This window comes from Seriola lalandi, unplaced genomic scaffold (assembly GCF_002814215.2).
Source record: "Seriola lalandi dorsalis isolate HSWRI2012SDOR001 ecotype SW California unplaced genomic scaffold, Sedor1 jcf7180002054966, whole genome shotgun sequence".
Classification (NCBI taxonomy): Eukaryota; Metazoa; Chordata; class Actinopteri; order Carangiformes; family Carangidae; genus Seriola; species Seriola lalandi.
In genome coordinates, this window is record NW_019525517.1 from 797 (window position 1) to 25,584 (window position 24,788).

The 24,788-nt window shown below is 44.1% G+C and overlaps 1 protein-coding gene across 1 annotated transcript in view; it reads right to left on the bottom strand.

The window, feature by feature from the left end:
- Positions 1–7,367: 7,367 nt before the first annotated feature.
- The window catches only part of LOC111646181 (kinesin-like protein KIF26A), a 38,279-nt gene continuing 20,858 nt past the window's right edge, over positions 7,368–24,788 (bottom strand). The window contains exons 8-18 of the mRNA XM_087170887.1: positions 22,744–22,935; positions 22,183–22,276; positions 21,693–21,979; positions 20,783–20,966; positions 18,513–18,669; positions 17,494–17,656; positions 13,387–16,510; positions 10,420–10,610; positions 10,049–10,072; positions 9,145–9,295; positions 7,368–8,794 (exon numbers count right to left, since the gene is read on the bottom strand). Of these exons, the coding sequence (XP_087027013.1) occupies positions 8,610–8,794; positions 9,145–9,295; positions 10,049–10,072; positions 10,420–10,610; positions 13,387–16,510; positions 17,494–17,656; positions 18,513–18,669; positions 20,783–20,966; positions 21,693–21,979; positions 22,183–22,276; positions 22,744–22,935 (4,752 nt within the window). The 3' untranslated portion in view covers positions 7,368–8,609. The remainder of the gene's footprint in view (positions 8,795–9,144; positions 9,296–10,048; positions 10,073–10,419; positions 10,611–13,386; positions 16,511–17,493; positions 17,657–18,512; positions 18,670–20,782; positions 20,967–21,692; positions 21,980–22,182; positions 22,277–22,743; positions 22,936–24,788) is intronic.

The window sequence follows — 24,788 nt, forward strand, 5'->3', positions numbered from 1 at the left end:
GTATAGTTAGGCATAAAAATGTCAAAAAACGTCATAGTATATTCGGGCATAAAAATGTAAAAAAAACGTCATAGTATAGTATGGCATAAAAATGTCAAAAAAACGTCATAGTATATTCGGGCATAAAAATGTCAAAAAAACGTCATAGTATAGTATGGCATAAAAATGTCAAAAAAACGTCATAGTATATTAGGGCATAAAAATGTCAAAAAAACGTCATAGTATAGTATGGCATAAAAATGTCAAAAAAACGTCATGGTATATTTTGGTATAAAAGGCAATAAAAACAACATGGTATAATAAGGGTTTATACGTCATAGTATAGTATTGCATAAAAATGTCAAAAAAACGTCATAGTATAGTATGGCATAAAAATGTAAAAAAAACATCATGCTATATTATGGCATAAAAGGCAATAAAAACATCATAGTATAGTAAGGGTTTAAACACCATAGTATAGTATGGCATAAAAATGTCAAAAAACATTATACTATATTCAGGCATAAAAATGTCAAAAACTTCATAGTATATACAGGCATAAAAATGTCAAAAAAACGTCATGGTATATTTTGGCATAAAAGGCAATAAAAACAACATAGTATAATAAGGGTTTATACGTCATATTATAGTATGGATTAAAAATGTCAAAAAACATCATGCTATATTATGGCATAAAAGGCAAAAAAAAACATATTATAGTAAGGGTTTAAACGACATAGTATAGTAAGGCATAAAAATGTCAAAAAACGTCATAGTATAGTATGGCATAAAAATGTCAAAAAACGTCATAGTATAGTATGGAATAAAAATTTTAAAAAACGTCATAGTATATTTAGGCAAAAAACATCATAAAAACGTCATAGTATAGTAAGGAATAAAGGGACAAAGTATAGTAAGGCATCAAAATGACCAAAAACGTCATAGTACAGTATGGCATAAAAATGTCAAAAAAACATCATGGTATATTATGGCATAAAAGGCAATAAAAACAACATAGTATAGTAAGAGTTTAAACAACATAGTATAGTAAGACATAAAAATGTCAAAAAACGTCATAGTATAGTAAGGCGTAAAAACGTCATAAAATGTCATAAAACTTCATAGTATAGTAATAAACGTTACTATACTATGACATTTTTACACCTTACTATAACATGACATTTTGTGACTTTTTATTAAGTTTTTACGCCTTACTATACTATGATGTTTTTACACCTTACTATACTATGACGTTTTATGACGTTTTATGACGTTTTATGACGTATTATGAAGTTTTTTACACCTTACTATACTATGACATTTTATGACACTTTTACACCTTACTATACCATGACATTTTATGACTTTTTTACGCCTTACTATACTATGACTTTTTATGATGTTTTATGAAGTTTTTATGCCTTACTATACTATGATATTTTCTGACGTTTTTATGCTTTACTATACTATGACCTTTTAAAAAGCTTTTAGACATTACTATACCATGACATTTTATGACGTTTTATGACGTTTTTAGGCCTTACTATACTATTGCGTTTTTAGGCCTTACTATACTATGACGTTTTATGACGCTTTTATGCCTTACTAAACTATGATGTTTTTACACCTTACTATATTTTGTCATTTTATGGCTTTTTAACATCGTCATAAAATGTCATGGTATAGTAAGGTGTAAAAACGTCATAGTATAGTAAGGTGTAAAAACATCTAAGGCCTAAAAACGTTTTAAAAGGTCATAGTATAGTAAAGCATGAAAACGCCAGAAGATGTCATAGTATAGTAAAGCATAAAAACAACATAGTATAGTAAGGCCTAAAAATGTCAAAGTTTAGTAAGGTGTTAAAAAGCCAGAAGACGTCATAGTATAGTAAGGTGTGAAAACATCATAAAATATCTTAGTATAGTAAGGTTTAAAAACATCATAGTATAGTAAGGCCTAAAAACATCATAAAATGCCATAAAACATCATAGCAAGGCATGAAAACATCATAAAAAAATCATTGTATAGTAAGTCATCAAAACGTCATAAAACCTAATAGTATAGTAAGGTGTAAAAAAGTCATAAAATGTCACAGTATAGTAAGGTATAAAAACACAATTAAACATCGCAGTATACTGAGGCATAAAAGCGTCAAAACACGTCATAATACAGTAAGCCGTAAAAAAGTCAGAAGACGATATAGTATAGTAAGACATAACAACAACATAAAACATTGTGGTATAACAAGGCATAAAAATGTCGTATAATAGTAAGTCGTAAAAATGTCAAAGAACATCATAGCATTGTAAAAAAAACGTTAAAAAACGTCATAATATTGTAAGATGTGAAAACATCATAGTATAGTACGCCATAAAAACGACAGTATAATAAGGTTTAAAAACATCAAAAAACGACACAGTATAGCAAGGCGTATAAAAGTCAGAAGACGACATGGTATAATAAGTTGTAAAAACGTCATAAGGCATCGTAATATAGTAAGGCATAATAACGTAATCAAACATCGTAATATAGTGAGTTATTAAGTGTCAAAAAACGTCGTTATATTGAATCAAGAACATCATTTTACACTATCCCATAAAAACATCAACATATCCTGAGTCAGTAATATTATATTATAATTTTATGTTTTACTTACCTTCATATTTACAAATCTACTTTGTTTGCTAAATTTAGACATATTTTCATTATTTCATACATAATAATTACATAATTACATAATCATTTAATATTTACATACCTAACCTTTGCACATACAAAAATACACACCTTCCATCTTTCACACATACACTGTCAGACGTTCACATTCACATACAGTCCATACATGCACTCCAACCTTCCTGCAGACATCCATACATTGATTTATTAATTCATTCACATCATCATACAAGGGGTTCAAGTGTCAGCTCCTCTAGTCCACATGTCCAAGTCTCCAAAGTCCTCCTGACGCTCTTCCATCAGAGCACGGATGTTTGTACGATCTATGAATGTGGAAAGTGTTATAAAGCACTTTTAGTCATTGATAAGACTCAAAAAGTTCTATAGTACTTACTTGCATTCATTTGGTAGAGTATATTCATTCATTCATTCATTCATACATACTTCATACAAACATTCACTCATTCAGTCACGCTTCCTTCTTATAAACATATGATATGGTATTATCAAAAGTAAATAAAATGTTCTGATCAGTTCACTTCATAAAGCTCCACTGAGACACACACACACACACACACACACACACACACACATTTTTATATGTGATAAGGAACATCAGTTCTTAATTTATCTTGCAGTCATGTTGTTGTGTTGCATCATGAAAAAAAACTGAGACAAAATGTCAGAGAGTCTCAGGCAGGAAATTTAAAAAGGTTTCATCATCTTTTAAATCCAACAAACTTCCCAAAACAATGCAGCTTTATTTGTTCAACACTTGAACTGCTTCACATCAGACATGAAATACATGAATCAGGACGTACAAGAAACAAGGCAATATAAGAATCACGAAATGTTTTTGATGTAATTCAGTTTTTAAATGTTTCAGGACTAGTCCAACCGGTCCAACCGGTCCAACCGGACCAACCGGTGCAACCGGACCAACCGGTCCAACCGGTCCAACCGGACCCAGACTGGTTTAATACGCAGAATGTCTTTTTTTGTAAGGGTAAAATATATTTCAAACATAAAACAAATACATTAAATGTGTGGATTACTGCACCTTTAAAATGTCCCAGAAAAAGACATAAAAGAACCTTTTTATTGTCTTCGGTTTAGCGGAGCAGCCGTGAGGTCAAAGGTCGTCAGTGTGAGGACTTCCTGCTCTGAGCTGAGAGCGTCCTCCTCCGCAGGTGAACGAGGATTTGTGGTTTTCAGCTGCACATTAAATATAGATGCAGCTGCTGGTTTTCGTTGTGACAGCCGTTAGAAAGCCGCTCTGAGTCAGATCACTTCCTGTTTGATCAGAGGTTTATTCAAAGTGTCGACAGCTCAGTTCAGTCAGAGTTCAGCTGATCCATCAGACCAAGAAACAAAGTGAATCTGAATCCTGATGGTTTGACTGAGCGACACACACAAGGTTTATTCCATCGTTGAGTTACGAGGAAATTTCACTCACGAACTGCAGAGTAAAAGTCACGAGAACATCGTGAACGTTTTATTTCAGTCAGGGATGGATCACTGAGGCTGATCACAAACCACCACAAACACACAGAATTACAACAGCAAGACGAGAAACAACCACTAACAGATTCACGACGACATCCACTAGAATTGTTTCATGTGTCTTTCAGTCTGGGGGGGTCGTGCTCCGGGAGGGTGGGGGGCGTTTACACGTCTGACTGGATATATAATGAAGAGTAGGAACTGTGGTATTCTGTATTTCTGATTCTATCACAGATGGATGAGGCGGTCGAGGTCGAGGTCGAGGGCGGGGTCAAGGTGACAGCTGACGGTTCACTGACGGCGAGGGTTTCCACGACGAGCAGGTCAGGTGACAAACAGTAATTGAGAGGCTTTAGAGTGAAGGGGAGGACAGATTGTTAGCGACGGGTAATTCACTCACAAATGAGTCAATGAAAAGCTATTTCATTCTGGTTGCCATGGCGCCCAGATGGGTAATGATTGAGCAGAGTGTTTGTGTGTGAGAGGTACAAACAGGAAATCAAAACAACACCACAGGTATCCGTCCGTCCCTCAGTCATTCGGTCTCCATGGATACTGCTGCCTCAGTGATGTGAGTCGGTTACACGCCTTTCTTCTCAGCACTGAGGGTCGCTGCTGACGGACAGGAGGGAGAGGTCAAAGGTCACAGGGAGAGTCACACACTGTCAGCTGCTGAATTCTGAGAATAAAAGAAACATTTCATTTCATGATTATTGTATTAAATCCGCATTTGTAATCAGATCTTTCAGGTCCCAGTCGGACTGCGTCTCACAGCCGATGGAGGTGATGTCATGTCGTCCGTCTCTGATTGGACTTCATGTCCCTGCCGTCCTCCACCCGTCTCATATCAGATGTTATTTCCCTCCACGGTTGGAGGGATGAGACGTGTAATCTTCAGGACTGAGTCTGTGCTTCCTCCTCGTCCTCTCCTGACATTCAAACTCTCACATGCGGGTTTATCTCCCGACACAGTCGACTGTGGAGGATTTCAGGGTTGGACGTCTTCGCCCGAGCAACCGCCACCGCCACAAGCTCTGGAATCAGATGAGAGGAACTGAAATGTCACGCTCCTGAGGAGATGTGACCGACGGAGCAGACGAAGGAAACAGACAAACATCAGCTGGGAAGGAACAAACAGAAATTCATCAGGTTTCACATCCTGAAAATACACACCACAAGGACACGTTTCACACCGACCGTGACGACCGTGAAACCGTGACGACCGCGAAACCGTGACGACCGCGAAACCGTGACGACCGCGAAACCGTGACGACCGTGAAACCGTGACGGTACATGTACATTAAACAAAAGCCACTCAGTGATTGTGATTTAACCCAAAGATCTTTATTAACATGTATGACACGAGGCGATCTGCTCTTCCTGTTTCCATCCGGCTCCACACTCTGCTCTTTTTACAAATGATTAGAAAAACTGTACAGTAGAAAAACAAATGTAAAAAGTCTGAATGTGTCTTGAAGGTTTCAAGTCAGCGGAGAGACTGAACTCTAAAAAGGGCTTTGCTCTCTTCTTCTACGACAAACAACCTCGGAAACAAAGACTCACTGCAGAACGTCACCTATTTAAACACAGAAGAACAAAACGTTTCATGCAGCAACTTGAAAAAGAGCCTGAGAGTGTTGATGCAGACGGACGAGGAGAGAGAGGAAACACACAGCAAGCAGTTTTAAAATGAACCAATCAGGTGGCCGCGTCTTCACATCTATGACTTTCACACCGGAAAACAACCATCACTGGAAACTGAACTATTCACGCTTAGTTTGGACAGTTGATCCTGATCATGTGACAGGAAGCAGGTTCCACTCTGTCGGGTCAAATCTGTTTGATATCAGAAATCTGGTTTTCTCTCATAATTACCTGACAACAACATGGATGTTCCTTACTGCACGTTTTACAAATGTTATGAATTATTATAAATGTTATTTCATTCAATTTCAGGTGTTTTTTCAGGTGACATTTACCTGTCTGTGATAATCCACCAGCACGTTGCTCTGACTGCAACTACAGTCAAAGTAATTCAACATTTGGTTTCTTTGTTATTTTTACTCAAAAACGATTTTTATGTAAATTAGGTTTATTGATCATAAAATCCCAGAACAAAATGTAAAAGTCACAGTGATGAGTTGCACTGTTGGTGTGACGCAGTTATTGGATCATAATTTTATACCCAATGTTTTATAAACTGTCAAACTGATTGATCAGCTTTGACCAAGGAGGACAAGAAAATATGAAGGTTAGCTGTGATCAGCTGTGTATCAACTGTAGGGTTGCAAAATTCCGGGAATTTTCTAAAATGGAAACTTTCCATGGGAATTTATGGGAATTTGTGGGAAATTATGGGAATAAACGGGAATAAACTGGAATAAACTGGGAATTTTCAAAATTGAAGGTTGGCTCTTCATAGGGAACTTAAATATAGTTGAGGAAAGTATATTTTAGCATAATCTTGACTAAAACAAACAGATGCCATTCAAATACACTTGAATATCCATGCCATTCCTCAATCACATTCACAAAGCACACTGCTTACTGCATGGCTAACGAGACCACGCCCCCTACTGGCACTGTGCACGCCTCCATCACATGTACAGGAGATTTCTATAAAACTGGACCAAACTTTTGAGCCTGAGGCACAAAGACTATTGAAGGCAGACATTTGAGCCTGTGGAATAAACATATATAATATATGTATATATATATATATATAATATATTCCCAGTTAGTTCCCCTAAATTCCCAATAATTCCCATTATTCCGATGGAAAGTTTCCAATATGGAATATTACCAAACTTCCCAAGCTTAACTTCCCATGGCAATTTACCAGAAACTTTCCAGAAATTTACCTGGAATTTTCCACACCTTTGCAACCCTAATCAACTGTGTATCAGCTGTGATCAGTTGTGATCAGCTGTGATCAGCTGTGATCAGCTGTGATCAGCTTCGATCAGTTGTGATCAGCTGTGTATGAGCTGTGATCAGCTGTGATCAGTTGTGATCAGCTGTATATGAGCTGTGATCAGCTGTGATCAGCTGTGATCAGCTTCGATCAGCTTCGATCAGCTGCGATCAGCTGTGACCAGCTTCGATCAGCTTCGATCAGCTGTGACCAGCTGCGATCAGCTGTGATCAGCTGCGACCGGCTGCGATCAGCTGCGATCAGCTGCGATCAGCTGTGACCAGCTGCGATCAGCTGTGATCAGCTGCGATCAGCTGTGTATGAGCTGTGATCAGCTGCGATCAGCTGCGATCAGCTGTGTATCATGATGTTCTGTCTCACTGTGATACTGAAGGAACCAGGAGGATTCTTCTAGAAGCAGCAGCGTCTTGTTCCTTTGATTTGATCGGTTATCGGCTCTGGACGCAGGAGGTGACGATCTCCTCTGGAAGCGTTTTAGATTCAGTCACACTGGATCTAAAACCATGTGTATGATGTGTGTGTTCTGATCTGACTCTGAGAAGACGCTCTTCACTTCCTGGAGGTGAGAGTCTGACATGAGAGAAACGGTGTGAAGGCAGATCAATCAGAACTAAAGCTCTTCTCTCCTTTTCTTTCTCCCACAAACACAGTTCACTTCACACTCACATCATCAGTTTGCATAATGACGACAGTAAAGGTTTAAATCAGCACCAATAAACACACAGACATGAAACATAGAAAAACACAATAAACAAGGGAAATTATAATTAAACCAGATCATAAATAGAAAGGCACTTCCAGAGCTTTCATCCATTTTGAGATGTTTATCTTCACTAGTCTGATCCAGGACCAGCAGTTTGCTGCAGTTGCCCCTCAGAGACATGTTGTCCTCATGCAGTTTTACTTCTGTCTCTGCAGCTCAGTTTGTCTTTGTATGAACAAATGAACGAATGAATGAACGAATGAATGAATGAATGGTGTTCAGTCCTGGACAGTAATTCACCCGTTCATCAGTGTCTCAGCGCCTCTTCATCCTCTTTCTACACCATGATGAGATTCTTCAACATGACGCTCATTCTCTTCATATGGAGGCTGAGAGAAGTCAGACTCACAAATGCTTTTAATCCGTTATCTCCAAATAATAATGAGACATTACAATATTTCAATCAAGCGCAGAAATGTTCATACAGGATCAGGATAATCAGTCCTCGTCAGCTAACGAGTTACTGCCACCAAGTGTATGAGGTTCAGACACAATCGTTTTCTCCTGATGAAATCTCGTTATCTCGAGATAACGAGATTAAAGTATTTGTGAGTACGACCTTCCGTAGTGTCACTGAGCATGAGCCAAAGCGTTTCATCAAAGCGTCAGTCATGAACTCTGGATTCGTGTCTGTGGTGATTCTAATGTCACTTCTCTCAGTCAGCGTCTGCAGACTCTGTTTCTCTGGACTTTTATTGTGGAGCGAGAGAGATGATGATATCCTCAGGAAGTGATGTCACAGCTCTCCCCCCTCACACCTCCACCTCCTGCTGACCTCCCTGCACAGCGGCGGCCGTCGTCACGGCGATGTCGAAGCAGGTCTCCATCATGACGCGGGACTTGCAGAGGTTGACGCAGTACTCCAGATCCGCCGTGACCTGAGCCAGAGCCTCCAAGTACTCCTGGGACTCCCGGTCCAGGTCCTGGTCCACGTCAACTGGAGGGAGGACACAGAGAGGAAGAGACGTGAGGACCGGGTCTACAGAACAAACAAATCTGCGAGTAAAAGACTTTAAAGTCCTTTTGAACCAATACAAACCAATGAACTGATAACAAACCAATAACAAACCAATAATAAACCATCCTGATAATGTTAGCATGTTAGCCGTTAGCTCTCCAGCTGCAGTACCTCTGTAGCATGTAGCACATGCCAAGCTTTTACTCTGAAAATCCACTGAAGCTACAGCTTCCTGAAGCAGGAAGCACAAGCTCCAGCTCTGCTTCCTTCAGGTCAAAGGTCACAGGTTTCATCTTATCATTATAACAACATACAGAGTCAGTACTCACACTCTCCGCTCCACCTGTCCGGGCGGAGCATCAGCCGGCTCTTGGCCTCCTCCAGCTCCGCTTTCAGCCGCTCGTGTTTGCTCCTCAGCTCCCGGATCTGCTGCTGCCGCCTCTCCAGCATCCTGAGCCGGGCGTTGAAGTAGAGCAGACCCTGAGGACCAGACACCCAGTCAGAGGCTCTGTGACACGTCCACCTACTTATACAGGTGAGGCGGGGCGGGGATGGGGGGGGGCTAACCTGCTCTGAGACTTTAATCTGTATCCACTGCTGGATTTAATTAGGAGCCTGCCGGAGATAAAATTAGCGTGGGCGCTAATCTGCCAGCTGTAGATTTAAAGCGGAGGATTAAGGACAGCAGGTGACAGAGAGCTGGCTCCGCCTCCCCTCCTCCTTCACCTCCACACAGGTGTTGGAAGAAGAAACTCAGATCCAGATGTCAGATCAGGAAGAGCAGAACTGAGTATGGAGTCACAGCAGTGCCGAAAAAAAGAAGAAATCTATAAAAGAATAAAAACATTAATGTGGAAATAAAAGCAGAAATAAATAAAAGATTAAATAAGTTAAAAAAAAGTGGATATATAAGAACAAATAAATAAAAGAATATAAAAAAATACTTCTGCCCCGTTGCTTGATTGATTGACAGCTTGGCCCTTCAAGGAAAAGCAAAAGGTAAAAGTTTTATTTCTTTAATTCTTTATGTGTTTCTCTTTCTGTTTCCACATTTTTGTAATTTACTTATTTATTCCTGTTTATATTTCCACATTTATTTTCGTATTCTTTCATAGATTCATTCTTTTTTATGGCACTGCTTTGACTCCATACAGCAGCTCCTGACGGAGTCAGCTGATCTGAACTGAACACTGAGGGCTGATGGGTAATAATGTAGTTCTATATACAACTCACCTTTTCAACGTCATGGAACGGCTGCTGAGAGAGAACAGAGAGAAAGTGATGAAGACGAGCTACACGTCGTCTTCCACACACACACACACACACACACACACACACACACACACACACACACATATACCTACAGTATGTATATGTATAGGACATTTTATACCTGTACAGGTGTACTTGCTCTGCTGCATGTTATTAAATTTACATTATAGAGTGACAGATATCCTTCCTGACTTCTTGTGTTTTGATTGACACTTCCTCATTATCCTGCTCTTCAGTGTGTGTGTGTGTGTGTGTGTGTGTGTGTTTCCAGTGTGTGTGTGTGTGTGTGTGTGTGTGTGTTTCCAGTGTTAGCAGATGGGAGCCTGCCTCACCTCTGACCCCGTCACCACCTCCCTCCTCCTCTGTAGGCGCTCCACGTCGTCGATCTCGTACACCTTTATCTCAAAGGGCTCCTTCAGGGTGCCGCCCAGCGGGGGCACGTCCACCCACTGACCCCCCACCTTCCTGGCGAGGGAGGAGGGGTCCGGCAGAGGAGCTGGGATCAGACGCCGCCGCAGGAAACCTGACGAAGTAAAAATAAAATAAAATAAAATGAATATAAAGTTGAGGCAACGTTTTCTGAGGTTTGAGTGTCATTTAAACGTGTGAAGCAGTTTCTCACTGAGTCGGTCACATGATCTCTCTGTGTGAACCTGTAGTTTCTCATCAACAAACTGGAGATGATCCAACCAACTAAATTATAACATGTCACCAAACAACAGCACGTTTGACATACAATATATTGACGAGGCTGCTAATTAGCTCTAATTAGCCTCCTCCTCTCAGTCAGTTAAATCAGTGTCAGTCTGTCAGTGTTGATCAGAACCTCCGTCACACAGCTGCTGCTGCACCTTCATCTACACCTTACATCAACGAGCTAATGCATGTCCAGACAGGAGCCTTCACATGTTCGCTGATGATGCCTCATTTTTACTGAAGACACAAACGCCTCCTCAGGTCTTGCATCTGTAATAAATCACGTCTCTTATCAAACACTAAAAACACGCTGTGTATGATGTTTGAAAAACAACCAATAGAGGTGACACGTTTCAATGTGTCCCTGAACGGGGAGGAACTACCGACGCTGTCGTAGGACAGAGACTCAGGGGAAGAGTTGGAGGTGAGACTGATGCTAACCTTTCTTCTGACTGTTTCTCTGATTATTCATGAACCGGACGTTCAGCAGGTTTTTAGCAGCAGCTGAATGAGCCACAGAGGTTTCCTCCTCTCCACAACAAACACACCAGGGGATTAAACCAGGAGAAACACTGAATAAAGCAGTTAACTTTTAAAGGAGCTATATTTATTTTTTGCTATTGCTACATGGCTAACCTTAGCATTAGCAGCTGTTTACTTATCAGTCTAGAAGAAACGTGAGTTCAACATCAAACTGAATTCCTTTAATCACCAACAGCTGTCTCCAGAGGTGGAAACAAACCCTTTAGTTTTGCTTCTATTTCTACCCTTCTTTTTTTCTACTGAAGTTAGCATGCTAACCAGTTAGCGCCCGTTGCTAGCTCACTGTAGCTTTCAGTCTGCCCTGAAGACGTAACTGCTCAGAGGAAAACTAGAAAACTAGATGAAAGTCAATGTTGAGTTTCTGTCAGACGAACACACTGACAAATGATCATAGAGGATATGATGTCATCAACAGGCGACCAATGAGACGTCATCATGATTAAAATCACAGATTTCTTTGGTTTGAGACTGATGGAAACATTTGTGATGGTGTAAGAACACAACTCAACAACATATAGAACATAGAACAGAGGTCTAGATGTTTTTAGACGTTTTAATGGGGAAAAGTTACAGATTATAACTTTAAGTCAAAGAAAAAATCTGTGTTCACTTTAACTCAACCTGCAGAAACATATATTTGTCTTTTTTTATTTGGCATATTTTATATTTCTATCTGTTTTGTGGCTTGTAATGTTTTTGTTTTCTGTCACCTGCTCAGGGACTACGATGTAAATTAGCATTTTTGCTACAATCTGTCGTGTTTACATTTTGTGCTTGTACTGATGTTTATTAACATGTATTGTCCCGATCAAATAAACAAATAAACAAACAAATAAATAAATAAAGGTAAAATGAAAAGCACCAGCAAGCGCCACAAACAAAGAGCCATTAGAGCTCATTAAACACCCTGGGTCTCAAAGTGAGGACGAAGAAATAGTGACATATTGAGGAGGAGTGTGTGTGCGTGTGTGTGTATGTGTGTGTGTGTGTATGTGTATGTGCGTACATGTGTGTGTGTGTGTGTGTGTGCGCTTTGGAGTGATGTGCAGTGGATGGGGGGGTGTGTGTGTGTGGGTGATAATTGGAGTTGGATATGTACACCGGGAATTGCCGGCGGCTTCATGAAATATTCATGAGGCAGAAACGAGCCAAGATCCACAGGACTGATGGCAGGCAGATCACACGGTGCCGGTTCCATATGCATCAGGCTGCCTGACCCGTTCATCGCCACCGCCGCCATGAATCACAATCAGCTGCTGTAAGGTGGAATACACTACAACATCGTCCCAGATAATGTAGATTTTTTTAGGATAACGTCGGGCTGAGATGAATTCATGCAGCGAGGAACCGGTGAGGAGAGCAGCCTTTGATAGACGCTCCCACAGCAATAATACCTGCACTCCGCCGTGTGCTCAGCATTCATGAAAACATTATATAGAACAGCCACTTTCATCCCGTCATCACACACTCTGATGGATGGCAGCACATTTTGGAAAAAGCCATAAAAATGTTAATAAGTTTTATGGCTCTCTCCATTTCTGAATCAGTGCATTCACAAATAGTTGTTGACTGTCACATGAACTTTAATAATAACTGGTTAAGACAATTCTTTTTTACATTCATCCTCATGAGCTGTTGTTTTTTGTTCATTCACAATTTACGATTTTAATACCCAGAAAAATATAAGATTTAATCCATCGAAAGGAAATCAAATAACAATGATGCTAATGTCCTCCAGCAACAAACACAGACCAGATGAATGTCTCAGTCGGCTCCTACGAGAACAGCATATGTAAGATATATATAAATATATATATACATACAGTATATATTTTATATATCAACTTAACCTGTAGCCGTTAATCAGCACCTAACCTCCAAGTCTTTGGACTGTTGGAGGAAGGAAGAACATGCAAACTCTGGCAGGTTAGAACCCAGAACCCTGAAAATAGAGGTTTTGACAGGCTGGAAACTTTCACCTCCAGCTCCAGTCAATTTCAACATAACAGAATAATTCAGATTGTATGCCACTGTTTTCAATCCACACGATATGGACTCACCGTTTCCTCTCTTCTTGGGCGATTTAGAGACTCTGCTCCTGCTGGACGAGGACACACCACTCTCGCTCATGGAGTCATGTGCCGAAGAAGTGCTGCCGGTGGTCTCGCTGTCTCGGATCATGCTCTCATAGCCACTGCTTCCCCCGCTGTGGTAGAACAGGGCGGTGCGGCCCATGGCGGGGGGCAGTTCCCCGCTCAGGATGCTGCTGTTGTCGCTGCCGTGCCCGCTGCTGTAGCGCTGGGGCCTCCGAGGTGCAGTGATCTTGCTGTAAGGTGATGGTATTGGTGTGTTGACTGGTGAACCACTGACACTACTAGTACCGCTGTCAGTGGCATCACTTCCTGTCAGTCCATGCCCCCTACTGAGCTGTTTCCTTGGGCTCCCAGCAGCTAGCTCGCTAACCCTGCTGTTAGCCGCCCTGCTGATGGCCTGCTTCGTGCCCATGATGGTGCCTCTTCCCGTCTTGGCTCCTATCCCAGAGCGAGCAGGGGACTTACTGGTTAGCGGTAGGCTGGGGTTGCGTCCAGATGCATTGTCAGGAGGTTTCGGGGAGGAGCTCAGGCTTTTGGAACTGCTGGTAGACAATGTTCGAACCTTCGACCCACCAGAAACTGCTGCTCGGGAGCTGCTGCCGACTCGGACCTGCCCCAGTTTGCTTGTGGTTGCAAAGATACCAGGAGAAACTTGGGAGGAAGAAGCAGATGTGGAGGTAGAGGTTGGAACCCCAAGTCTTGACACTGATCTATTTGACCTGCTGTTACCTCCTACAGCAGCAGCACTGCTGTCCCTGAACAGCTCAGACTTGGAGCCAGCAAAGGCTTGACTGTCACATCTCTCCAGAGACAACAGACTGCCGTAGTGCTTGGAGGGATCTGCTTTTCGCGCCTTCAGGCTTGATGATGTCCTGGCTGAGCCATGTTCAGTTTTTAAGCTCGATGTCCGGTGGCTGAATGAATCTGCCCGGAGCCTGGCGGTGAATTCTTCCACCGAGGTTGATGTTTTAGGGAATGAGGACTTCCCAATGTCGCTGCTTGTTTTTAAGGCACTTGGAGATATGTTTCCAGATCCAGACTTGGAGATGGTGTTGCTTCTCTGGCCATTTGACTTCTTTCCCAAGGAAGCAAACCTCAGGGTACCGGTCACTGACGTGGTCTCGTGACCCCATTTGGATTCAGAACTCTGGGGGATGGAAACAGTTCCTAGAGTTGTTGCACCTCGGGTGAGTCGTGGCAGCTTGATCAGAGTATCTCCTCTCCTGCTGCTGGACTTCTCGCAACCATCCACAACCCTCTGACCTGAAGAAGACACTTGTGCCTTTGGTGGACGAGGTACACTGTTACTATTCCCTCTGGGCCTCTTAGAGGAAGTGCTGCTTACGCCACTTCTTGATGGCTTACCTGCAGAGAGAAACTCGACCTCTCTGGGATCTAAGTGGCTGCTTACCTGAAGCAAAAAGTCATCGTGTCTGCCTTCCTGTCTGCTGCAGCCCACACCTGCAGATGAGGTAGGCTTCGTTTTCCTGGGAAGACTGGAATGGGAGGCGTGATGGGGAATCTGGGCTGACAGTGAAGAGTTCAGAGTGTTGGCTCTCACCTTGAGAGAGCCTTTGAGAGAGGCTTTGGTTGAGTCAGGGGAGGGAGGGCACTTGGTAAATGAAGGTTTGTTTGGAGTCGCAGGGTCACTGTCCAGCTCTGAGAAACAGACTCCACTGTCGTTCAACGAGCTCTTGATGCCATGCTGCAAAAATTGCTGTCTATGAAATATACTTGGTGAGGTCAGTGTTGATGCATTCTCTGTTGACATATTTTTGTCCCTCAGCTGAAGCCTGCTTGTTGAACGAGCATCTTCTCTTTCAGCTGAGTCAGCAGTCTCTTCACTTGGTCGTGAGCCAATGGACGACTGCTCGCTGCCACGTCGGGAAAACATCTCCTGGAAGTTGGTTCCAACATCATCTCCAGGTCCCATGGCTCCTTGTTGAGATGTGTAAGCATCATACTCGTCGTTTATGCTGCTGATGATGCTGACAGGGCGAGAACCAGAGGCAAAGGCCTCCAGAGAGCAGTCGCTGTTGAAGCTGAGGAGGTTGGAGGGACGGCCGTTGTCTGGGACAAGACCGTGAGGAAGCTCCTCTACGACCGTGAACACAAGCTCATCCTCGCCGTTCAGCTCCACGGGCTGCTGCAGTGTAACTGTAGTCCTCAGGAAATCCCTGTCAAGGCATCTTCCTAACAGTGATGCCCGGAGATTGTTGAGCTCCACGGGGCCTCTGCTTGTATGAAGGGCCCTTCCCATGCTACGTGGCCCCAGTGGCTGGCCTTGCCTCAGCGCTTGTTGACTCATACCCACTGGGGGAGTCCTAGCAACAACCTCACCAGGCTGAGATGCTGCCCTGGATGTCCTAGGTAAGGATGGTGAGGCAGACGGCTTGGGTCCACCTCCTTTGAGGTAGACCTTCTCTCGCACTACAGGCTCTGTCCCACTCTGCCTCACCACACCTGGCTGAAAGGGGGTAGCTGAAAGTTTCTCCCCGTCTGCACTTGTCCGTTTGGAAGTGTCCAAACCAGCTGAGGAGATTTTGGATTGTTCCTGATCAGGTTTGTTTGTGCATGCGGTGGGTGTGCTTTCTAAGACCCTTTGGGAGGAGTTCTTATCAGATTTGGGCTGAGATGTCACCTCTGTGGGTTTAGTAGCTCCAGTCCTAAGTGCTGCTGCTTGTGCTGCTTTACCCTCTGTACCGAATGTGGCCGGGCCCTCCCTGCCATCGATGCAGTCCAGTCTCTCCTGTAACTCTGCAAATGTGTTGCACTTGAAGTGGTCACCATCAGACCTGGGTGTGTCTTTGACCCGCTTTTTGTTCAGGGAGGGGATGATGGGAACAAAGGAGGGTGGTCCCTCATTGTCGCTCAGGTCTCGGTCCGAGACGGCCGTCCCTCCTGGCCCGATGTAGATGACGGTGTCGCAGGAGTGTTCGCTGCTGGAGGAATAGTCGGGATCACTGGAGAGCAGCAGGGGCGTGTCCGGGTCAAGGGCCACGGTCCGAGGGTGGAAGGATCGAAGGTGCGGGGGTCGGTGGGATGGGCCTTCCTCACAGGAACTCTCGCCTCCAGATGAGCTGGAGGCGTACTGCAGATAGACAAAGATGTAACACAGAGTTAACAAACGATCGGCCTGAAGGAAAATCAATTTCTGAAGCGTTGTCGACACAGTCCGAGGTTAAAGGTGCACACTGTGGGCTGGACTAAAGCTAATGTCAATGACATGTATGAGCATGTTTCCATGAGGCTTTCTCAGTCTACAAAACACAAATACGACCTGTCAGTGTGAAAGCCTCAGAGGCCGCCGCCCCCGCAGGAGCACTCATATTGATTATCTGTCACATCTCGGCTGAATTACGTATAACTGAATTATGAATACATGACTCTGACCTGATCAGAGTTTTAACTGTCACCAGCCTCACACAATAATCTGAGGGATGTTCAACTAACAACCAATGAATCTCTCAAATCTTGATATTCCCTTTAAAGAAGTAGCTTCAACGTTATAAATTTGTTTATTCAACACTAAAATGTGACCTTTTTTTCTTTCTCAGCCTGGAGAAAATATTCAATATTTAAACTCTTTTTTTCTGCTCAGTTTTTATTCATATACAGTATATATATATATACTGTATATCATGGTATCATGGTGACTTAAAGAAACCAGCGACTCCCATCACTCTGAGCCCCATTACTACAGCTTTCATACACATACAATAAAAACTATTTAAATTAAGTTTTCTTTCAATTATCTTTCTTTCAATTATCTGGAAATATTTTTTGTCCTTTTATGTTTTGCCAGATTAAGACTTTCTTGTAAAAGCCTCAAGTGGGATTTATCATATATTAATTATTAATCAGAATTTATATTTCTGATCATTGTTGAAACGTATTTAGTCTTTTTTTTCACTATATTGGTGTTAGGATTGAATCATCACAGAATTACACAAGGACTTTTAATGACATTTACTGTGTTCATATGGAAATTATTTGGCAAATGAATCAAAGTGATTCGTTTCAGGTGATAAATATCAGCAGACCGATGTCAGACCAGAGTCACAGGTGCGGTACCTTGGACTTCTTCTTCCTCATGTGGTGGATGCGGGAGGCCAGCTGCACTGTGGTCAGCGTCTCCATGTAGTTCGCCGGGGAGTCGGAGATGTGGGCGATCATGATGGTTCGACAGTTGATGTTGCCCAGGGATTCACTGAGCAGCATGGTGAGCTTGCTGTCCCTGAATAATACATCAAGAAACCCCTCGTTAGCCAAAAAAAAGAGAGCAAAGATGTACGTCAGGCCCGAGAACCCCCACAGGATCCCAGAAACCATTCGTTACACCAGGCAACAGTCGGGCCCCGACAGGAACGATCTCTCGTTTCACATTAATGAAGCCGACTTTGAAGTACACGCCACATGTGATCTGTAGTGAGATTACAGCTTTAATGATCACATGCTGAATTTAAAAACTACAGTCTAAGCTTTTTCTACTTTCTTCAATCAGAACAACAAAACTGAGATCTGGTCTTTCTCTAACCCCACGATGATTAGTTCACAAGTTGGTGCTTTTCCTCCAAACACGGTCACGTGCTCCGATGGTTTCGCCATCTGTGTGTTTCCTTTAAACTGCTGCACAGCTTTCTGTCAAAGTTCAGTTTGAGCGGGAACGTCACGTGAGTCCTGGACTTTATGAATTTACTTCAGGAGGAACTAGAATCTGTCTCCTCCATCAACCAGCCAAGTTACAGGAAATATGGTCACAGCCTCTCCTTACAGACCAGAACATTATGTCACAGGGAAGTTGTCCTTTGACCTTTGGGATATAAAATGTCATCACTCCATTTTGTCCGTATAAACATTTGAGTTAAATTGTCTCATAATTAGTGTATAACTTGGTGATTTATGTTTTGTGAGGTCACAGTGACCTTTGACCTATATTCTAGTCTATATTCAGGGACATAAAGACAGAGCTCCACACACCAATCAGCCTGAATAACAAACCCCCCAGGACTGTCTACCTGCTTCATACTTCACCCCCCCCCCCAGGGGCCCCTCTTTGACCCATCCATCATTAAATGAGTGTGAGCTCCTACCTGTAGGGGACGTGCTTGGCCCCGTTGGCGAGGGCGAGGATGACGTTTCCCAGCGCAGACAGAGACAGACACTGACCCCCACCCCCCTCTCTGGTCCTGCTGATGTCCGTCTCACAGCTCCCCAGGTCCAGGAGGTGAAGCCGACTCCGACCAGACACTAAGAGACGGGGGAGGGGTTAAAAGACAACATACACACAGCCTGTTTCACTGCTCATTAGTGAAGAGACGCTTCACTGGTTTAAACATTCGTCAATAAATCGAAGCGGTTTCAGACAGAGGATCAGGATCAGTCAACAGCTGTTTAAAGTCATTATCAATAACAAAACCAAACATGAGTCTCTGCTCTTTATGGCTTCATACAGACCAGGAGTCTCAGAGCTGAACTGATCTCTGTGAGCAAACAGAGCTGATAATACGACGGGGGGGGGGGAGTTAAATAGTTTGGACGTAAAAATCTGTTCAAAGACAATGTTGATAAAACCTCATATCTCAGACATGGGACAAGTCAGTGTTTTCCAGACCAACTAGTCCCAATTCAAGTCCCTCTAAAAGACAGGTAAGTCCTGCTTCTGATCCAGTCCAGTACCAGTACCAGTCAGAACCAACAATCCCAAGTCAGATCTCAATGACCTCTTTCGAGGGCTAATCTCAAACCGGTTCTTTGCGTTTTGACGCCCAGAGAAGCGGCTGGTTCGAGAGCGGCAGCAGCACTTCGCTGGTCTACAACCAAGAACAGCTTAGATCAGGGGAGGGTGGGGTGATCGTGACCAACAAGAACCACCAAAAACTGTGACAGCCACCATTTTTAAAACTTTGGAAAAAAAAAAAAAAAATCAACATCAAAATGTTTGGATGCTAACGTAGGCTTTGAAAGCCACGAGCAACAGCTGTACAGACACGATGTAGTCCGACATGTTTTCCTTGGTGCTGGGATTGCTGGGAAATTGGGGACGTAGACAGATGTAGACAGTGATGTAACGGCGTGGCTCTCTCGTCTGTTTTTAGAAGGTTGGAAAGTTGAACCAACTCCGAGTCGGAGAGGCATCAGAGAGGCTGAAGGTCGACAAAGGTCAGTCCCACCTCAAGTTTCAATTTGGAGTCCAGAGTCACACTGAGACGTTGAAGTCACAGATCAAGTCTCTAGACTGGACCAATGAGTTTCAAGGTTTTCGTGCACTTTGATTGGCTGGTTTCAAACTGATTCAAATCTGTTGTCAAGAAAAACAAGTGTTACACGTCTATAATCTGACTCTGATATTACTGCATACATATGTACAACACCTCACAGTAGTAGGACGTCTGATCGCTCTCTGCTGCTTTCATTAAGTCAGAGGAATGATGGTGCGAAGGATCAAACACCCGCATCAGCAACATTTACAAACTGCTGAGAGCTGAGCGCTCGCCTTCACACACACTGAGGACTCGGAGGCGTCAGGCTCATTAGCATGCAGATTTATTCCAGCTGTGGACGCAGTCGATCACTAATACCTGTGGAAACGTCTGCGCTGCCACAGGTGGACGTGGGCGCCGTTAGCGTAGCCCTTCTGCTCCTTAATGTTTCTGCAGCTCTATGTGAAGCTAATTAGCTGCTACGAGTTCAGACATGAACAGTGGAAGGAAAACGAGCCGATCCCTAACAGAGGTGTCCGGTGTCACAGCTGCACCACGGCGAACAGACGAGTGGACACAGTCTGCTTTCAGAGGATCCACATGAAGTTCACATGAGACACAGACTGAGTCCGGTCAGGACAAATGTCAACAAATCTCATGTTTAGACTCAAAGTGTTAGTTTGTCTCTGACGTCCACACTCAATGGTCTCTACTTTAAAAACAAGATTTTAACCCTCTGCAGCCCACTGGAGTAAATATATATCCTTAATGTCACATGTTGTCAACTAGACGATCTGATCTTTCCAACGAGCCCGTTTGTCCGTGTGAATCACGGACTTCAGTCGATAAACTCTCTCATACTGCTTCTCTCACCAATTTGAATTATTTCCACTTTGTTTCTCTCAATCTGTCTCTAAAAACTTCAATACCCATGAGTCTCAGCTGCTGTTGCCGCGGAGAGGAAACCAGTCAGAGGTGCAGTGAGCACCTGACTACTGAATTAACCCGATATTCAGAAGGTAAATTCACTGTTTTCTCAACAGTGTGACGCTCTGTGAGAGGATGACTTTCAGTGAAATGCACCATGGGAGTTGTAGTTGACTTCTCTCTCAACACACACACACACACACACACACACACACACACACACACACACTGACTTGCTGCCTTGCTGCTCTTGTCCAGCCTCTCCTGGTAGAGGTGCAGGGTGAACAGGAAGTGGGAGTTCCTCCGGGCCTCCTGGTCGTTTGGCGCCCGGCTGCTCCTCCTCTCCGCCAGGGCGGCGTCCAGGAAGAAGGCTGCTCGCTCAGCATTGTTCGCCCGCAGCTCCGTCTGGTTCTGCAGCTGATGGACGGAGAGAGAGAGAGTGAGAGAGGTGACAGTGGAGTGTAGAAAACCTTCAGGCAGCAGCTCCTCATGTTCATCTGCTGATGCCACTTTCACCTGTTGTCAGGTCACATCACCTGTCACTGATGATGCTGCGTCTGTCAGTCACCTGAGGACAGGACAAACTGCTCTGCTGTCAGTGTGTCTGAACTCTGACTGTTTCTGTTCCCTCAGTAACATCAGATCAAGTTTGACGTCGTTTCATCACGTTGTCCGATCTACAAAGAGGAAGGATGTGACGAGTTTCTCAGAAATAAACGGAGAGGAGCGGCGACACGACACAACGAGGTTTGATAGAGACGGAGAGGAAGTGGAAAACGTGGAGAAAAGAGGAAGGAAATTAAAGTGAGAGGAGATAAAAAGTGGCAGACAGACGGAGCCCGGGGAGATAAGACAGAATAAGAATAAGGGAGATGGTCAGGACTAATTGGACAGTTGTGGACAGAGATGAAGTCTCTGGGGTGAGGAGGAGGTCGAAGGAGAGGAGAGGATGGGAGGAGGTGAAGGGAAGGAGGAGAGAAAGAGGGAACGCATGAAGGTGACCTGAGGAAACATCCTCCACTGTGCCAGTTTTCCTGAGTGTGACAACCTGTGTCCTGGCATTTATTTTGAAAACACAGTCACTGTGCGGCCACTTCCTTCCACGCTGGGGAGGTGAAGGTGACGTAAGAGGAAGCAGCCTACCTGGGATCCACAGACGGGGTCTTCTCTCAGTGACACGGCGGGGCCCGGGGCCTCCTGCTGGCCCCCAGAGGAGGAGGAGGAGGAGGAAGAGGAGGACAGCTGAGCCAGGAGGTCGGTGAGCGTCTCCTCCCGGCCAGAGATCTCCACGGCGGACACTCTGACGGAGAGACGAGCTCCAGCCTTCTCTCTGCGCTCCTCCATCACCTTAAAGAGCCAGGAGATGGCTGTCGGGGCAACGCCCAGACTCTGGGTGGAGCAGTCCCGACCAATCATGGTGTAGGTCTTACCTGAGGGGGCGGAGTCAACGTGACAATCAAAAAAAAGAAAAGAAAACCTCAGTGGAACAAAGTGTGTGTGTGTGTGTGTGTCTGTGTGTGTCTCTGTGTGTGTGTGTGTGTGTGTGTGTGTGTGTGTGTGTGTGTGTGTCTGTGTGTGTGTCTGTGTGTGTGTGTGTGTGTGTGTCTGTGTGTGTGTGTGTCTCTGTGGTTACCCAGGTTAGCGTGTCCGAAGCAGAAGATGCAGCCGTCCGCTCCGTTCACCACTGACTGGATGACCTCCGCCACCGTCCCCGAGCACACCTCTGCCTATCAGGATGCAGATCCAACCGACCAATGAGGTTAGAGCTCAGGATGACACGGAGGTGATGTCACAACACAATGTGAAACTTATGTTCCTCTATCCTCCGCTGCCATCCAGAACAAGGAGGTGTTGTGTTGCATTGTGGGACTTTGTAGGACGTTGGTTTGCGAGGTTTGAGTCACTTGATGTGACATCATGTTACATGTTTACTGTCAGACTGCAGTGTGTTGTCTCACCTAACAATCCAATACATCACTGACCTACATGTATCATAATTAATGATTATAGATTGATGACTATGAATGAGGTTGTTTTGTTAGGACACGGACACACACACACACACACACACACACACACACACACACACACACACACGCTGTTGTGTGTTTCCTCTCTGATGAAGAGCTAAAACTGTAGATGCAGACACTGATGACTGACAGGTGTCTAAGCCCCGCCCTCCGTACTCACTCACCTGTGAGGAATCCAGGGAGAAGACGGCATCAAAGGTGAAGGTCTTCGGCGCGGAGGCCAAGGAGCGTCTCTGTCCGCCGCCCGACGTCTCGCAGAGACTGAGCTGCTTCTTCCTGCCGTCCACCTTGAGGAAGGACATGGACTCTGAGGACTCGCTGCTGTAGACCGAGCAGATCCGGACCATCACCCGAACCTGGAGACACACAGGAAGTCCAAGTCAGAGAGGATGGACAACCACGACCTGAGTCTTTCATCCGTCCGTTTATAAAACTGACGACTCCTCACCTGGTTACAGGTACTGTTTACGAGGACTTAAGTTATGGAGGATTGAGGGCGTGGCCTCTTTGAGTGACAGGTGGGTGAGCATATGCACCAAAGGCCCAGCTCCACACACACCCCTCTTCTTAGGGGAGGAGTCAGACACCGCCATGAAGGCGACGGTGGAGCAGCTCACTCTGAGCTTCAGATACCTGTGGGTGACGTCCCAGAGGCCACGGCCATCTTTATTTTCTGTTGTGTTGTGTGTGTATATGTGTGTGTGTGTGTGTGTGTGCGTGTGCGTGTGTCAGGAGCTGCTGACTCAGCAGGTTGCTATGAGTCAGCAGAGCGAGTCGTCAGATGATCTCAGGTCTGTAGGAAATCAGAGCCTGGTGTAAATCATGAAGCTCTCTCTCTCTCCCTCTCTCTCTGTGCTGCCTCATTCTAGATGAAGCTCTCTCACCCACACAGTCCAGAGTCCACAGGAAACAGAATTGAAGTGATTAACTTCAATTAACTTCTTTAAGCTCAACTACGTCTTCCTTTCATCATTTCATCCAGCTTTAATGAGCTTTGGCTGGTAGTTAACAAACGACTCTGATGTGACATCATCAGCAGGGTCAGACTCATCGCTCGTGTCAGTCCATCAGGATGTTTACGAGGGATCGCTGAGGGACACTTCCTCCACTGTAAATACAAACTGCTCCACATTTTATGACCAATAGAGAGGGGGAGGAGGGGTTTACTGCAGTGTGGTTCTCTGGTCCTCACACCTCTGAACACACGGACACTGTTTCTGTCACACTAAATAAAGTGACGTAATGTTGAGCAGATGTTTAGCAGGCATTTAGCAGATGTTTAGCAGATGATTAGCAGCTGTTTTGCAAATGTTTAGCAGATGATTAGCAGCTGTTTTGCAGATGTTTAGCAGATGATTAGCAGATGTTTAGCAGATGATTAGCATATGTTTACCAGATGTTTAGCAGGCATTTAGCAGATGATTAGCAGATGTTTTGCAGATGTTTAGCAGATGATTAGCAGATGTTTGGCAGCTGTTCTGCAGATGTTTAGCAGATGATTAGCAGATGTTTAGCAGATGATTAGCATATGTTTAGCAGATGATTAGCAGATGCTAAGCAGATGTTAGGCAAACATTTAGCAGATAATTAGCAGATGTTTAGCAGATGCTTAGCAGATGTTAGGCAAACATTTAGCAGATGTTTAACAGATGATTAGCAGATGATTAGCAGGCGTTTGGCAGATGTTTAGCTGATGTTTAGCATATTATCTACATCAAACTGACACTGACTTCAGACGTTGTCCTGACATCACAACCTACACGACCAGCAGTTGCGGTGTGATGGCACTCTGATGATCCTGATCTGATCTCAGAGCAGCTCCGATACAGGAGGTCTGAGCTGAGGCAGGACTCACCCACTCTCATTAAAATACTCTTGTATTTCTCTTTCTCTAAGAGTGGACTCCTGGAGACGCTGGTGGGAGCAGAGATGAAGGAGAATGAAGTGTGATCACATCATGAAGAGTCCCGATCGTTTGATGGAGACTTGAAAGCTGAACTACAGATGTGTAGTCATTAGCAGCTGCAGCTGGAGGGAAGTGATGGAACAGAGGAGTCCAGAGGGGGGAGGGAGGAGGGAGGGATCTGACATCATTGTGAACAACAGTGAGACTTTAACGAGTCTCATGTTTAATCTCGACTTCACATCCCTCAAGTTTCATCTTGTGACAATTGGAACATGTTTCACCAGAGTCTGGATCACCAGCGTG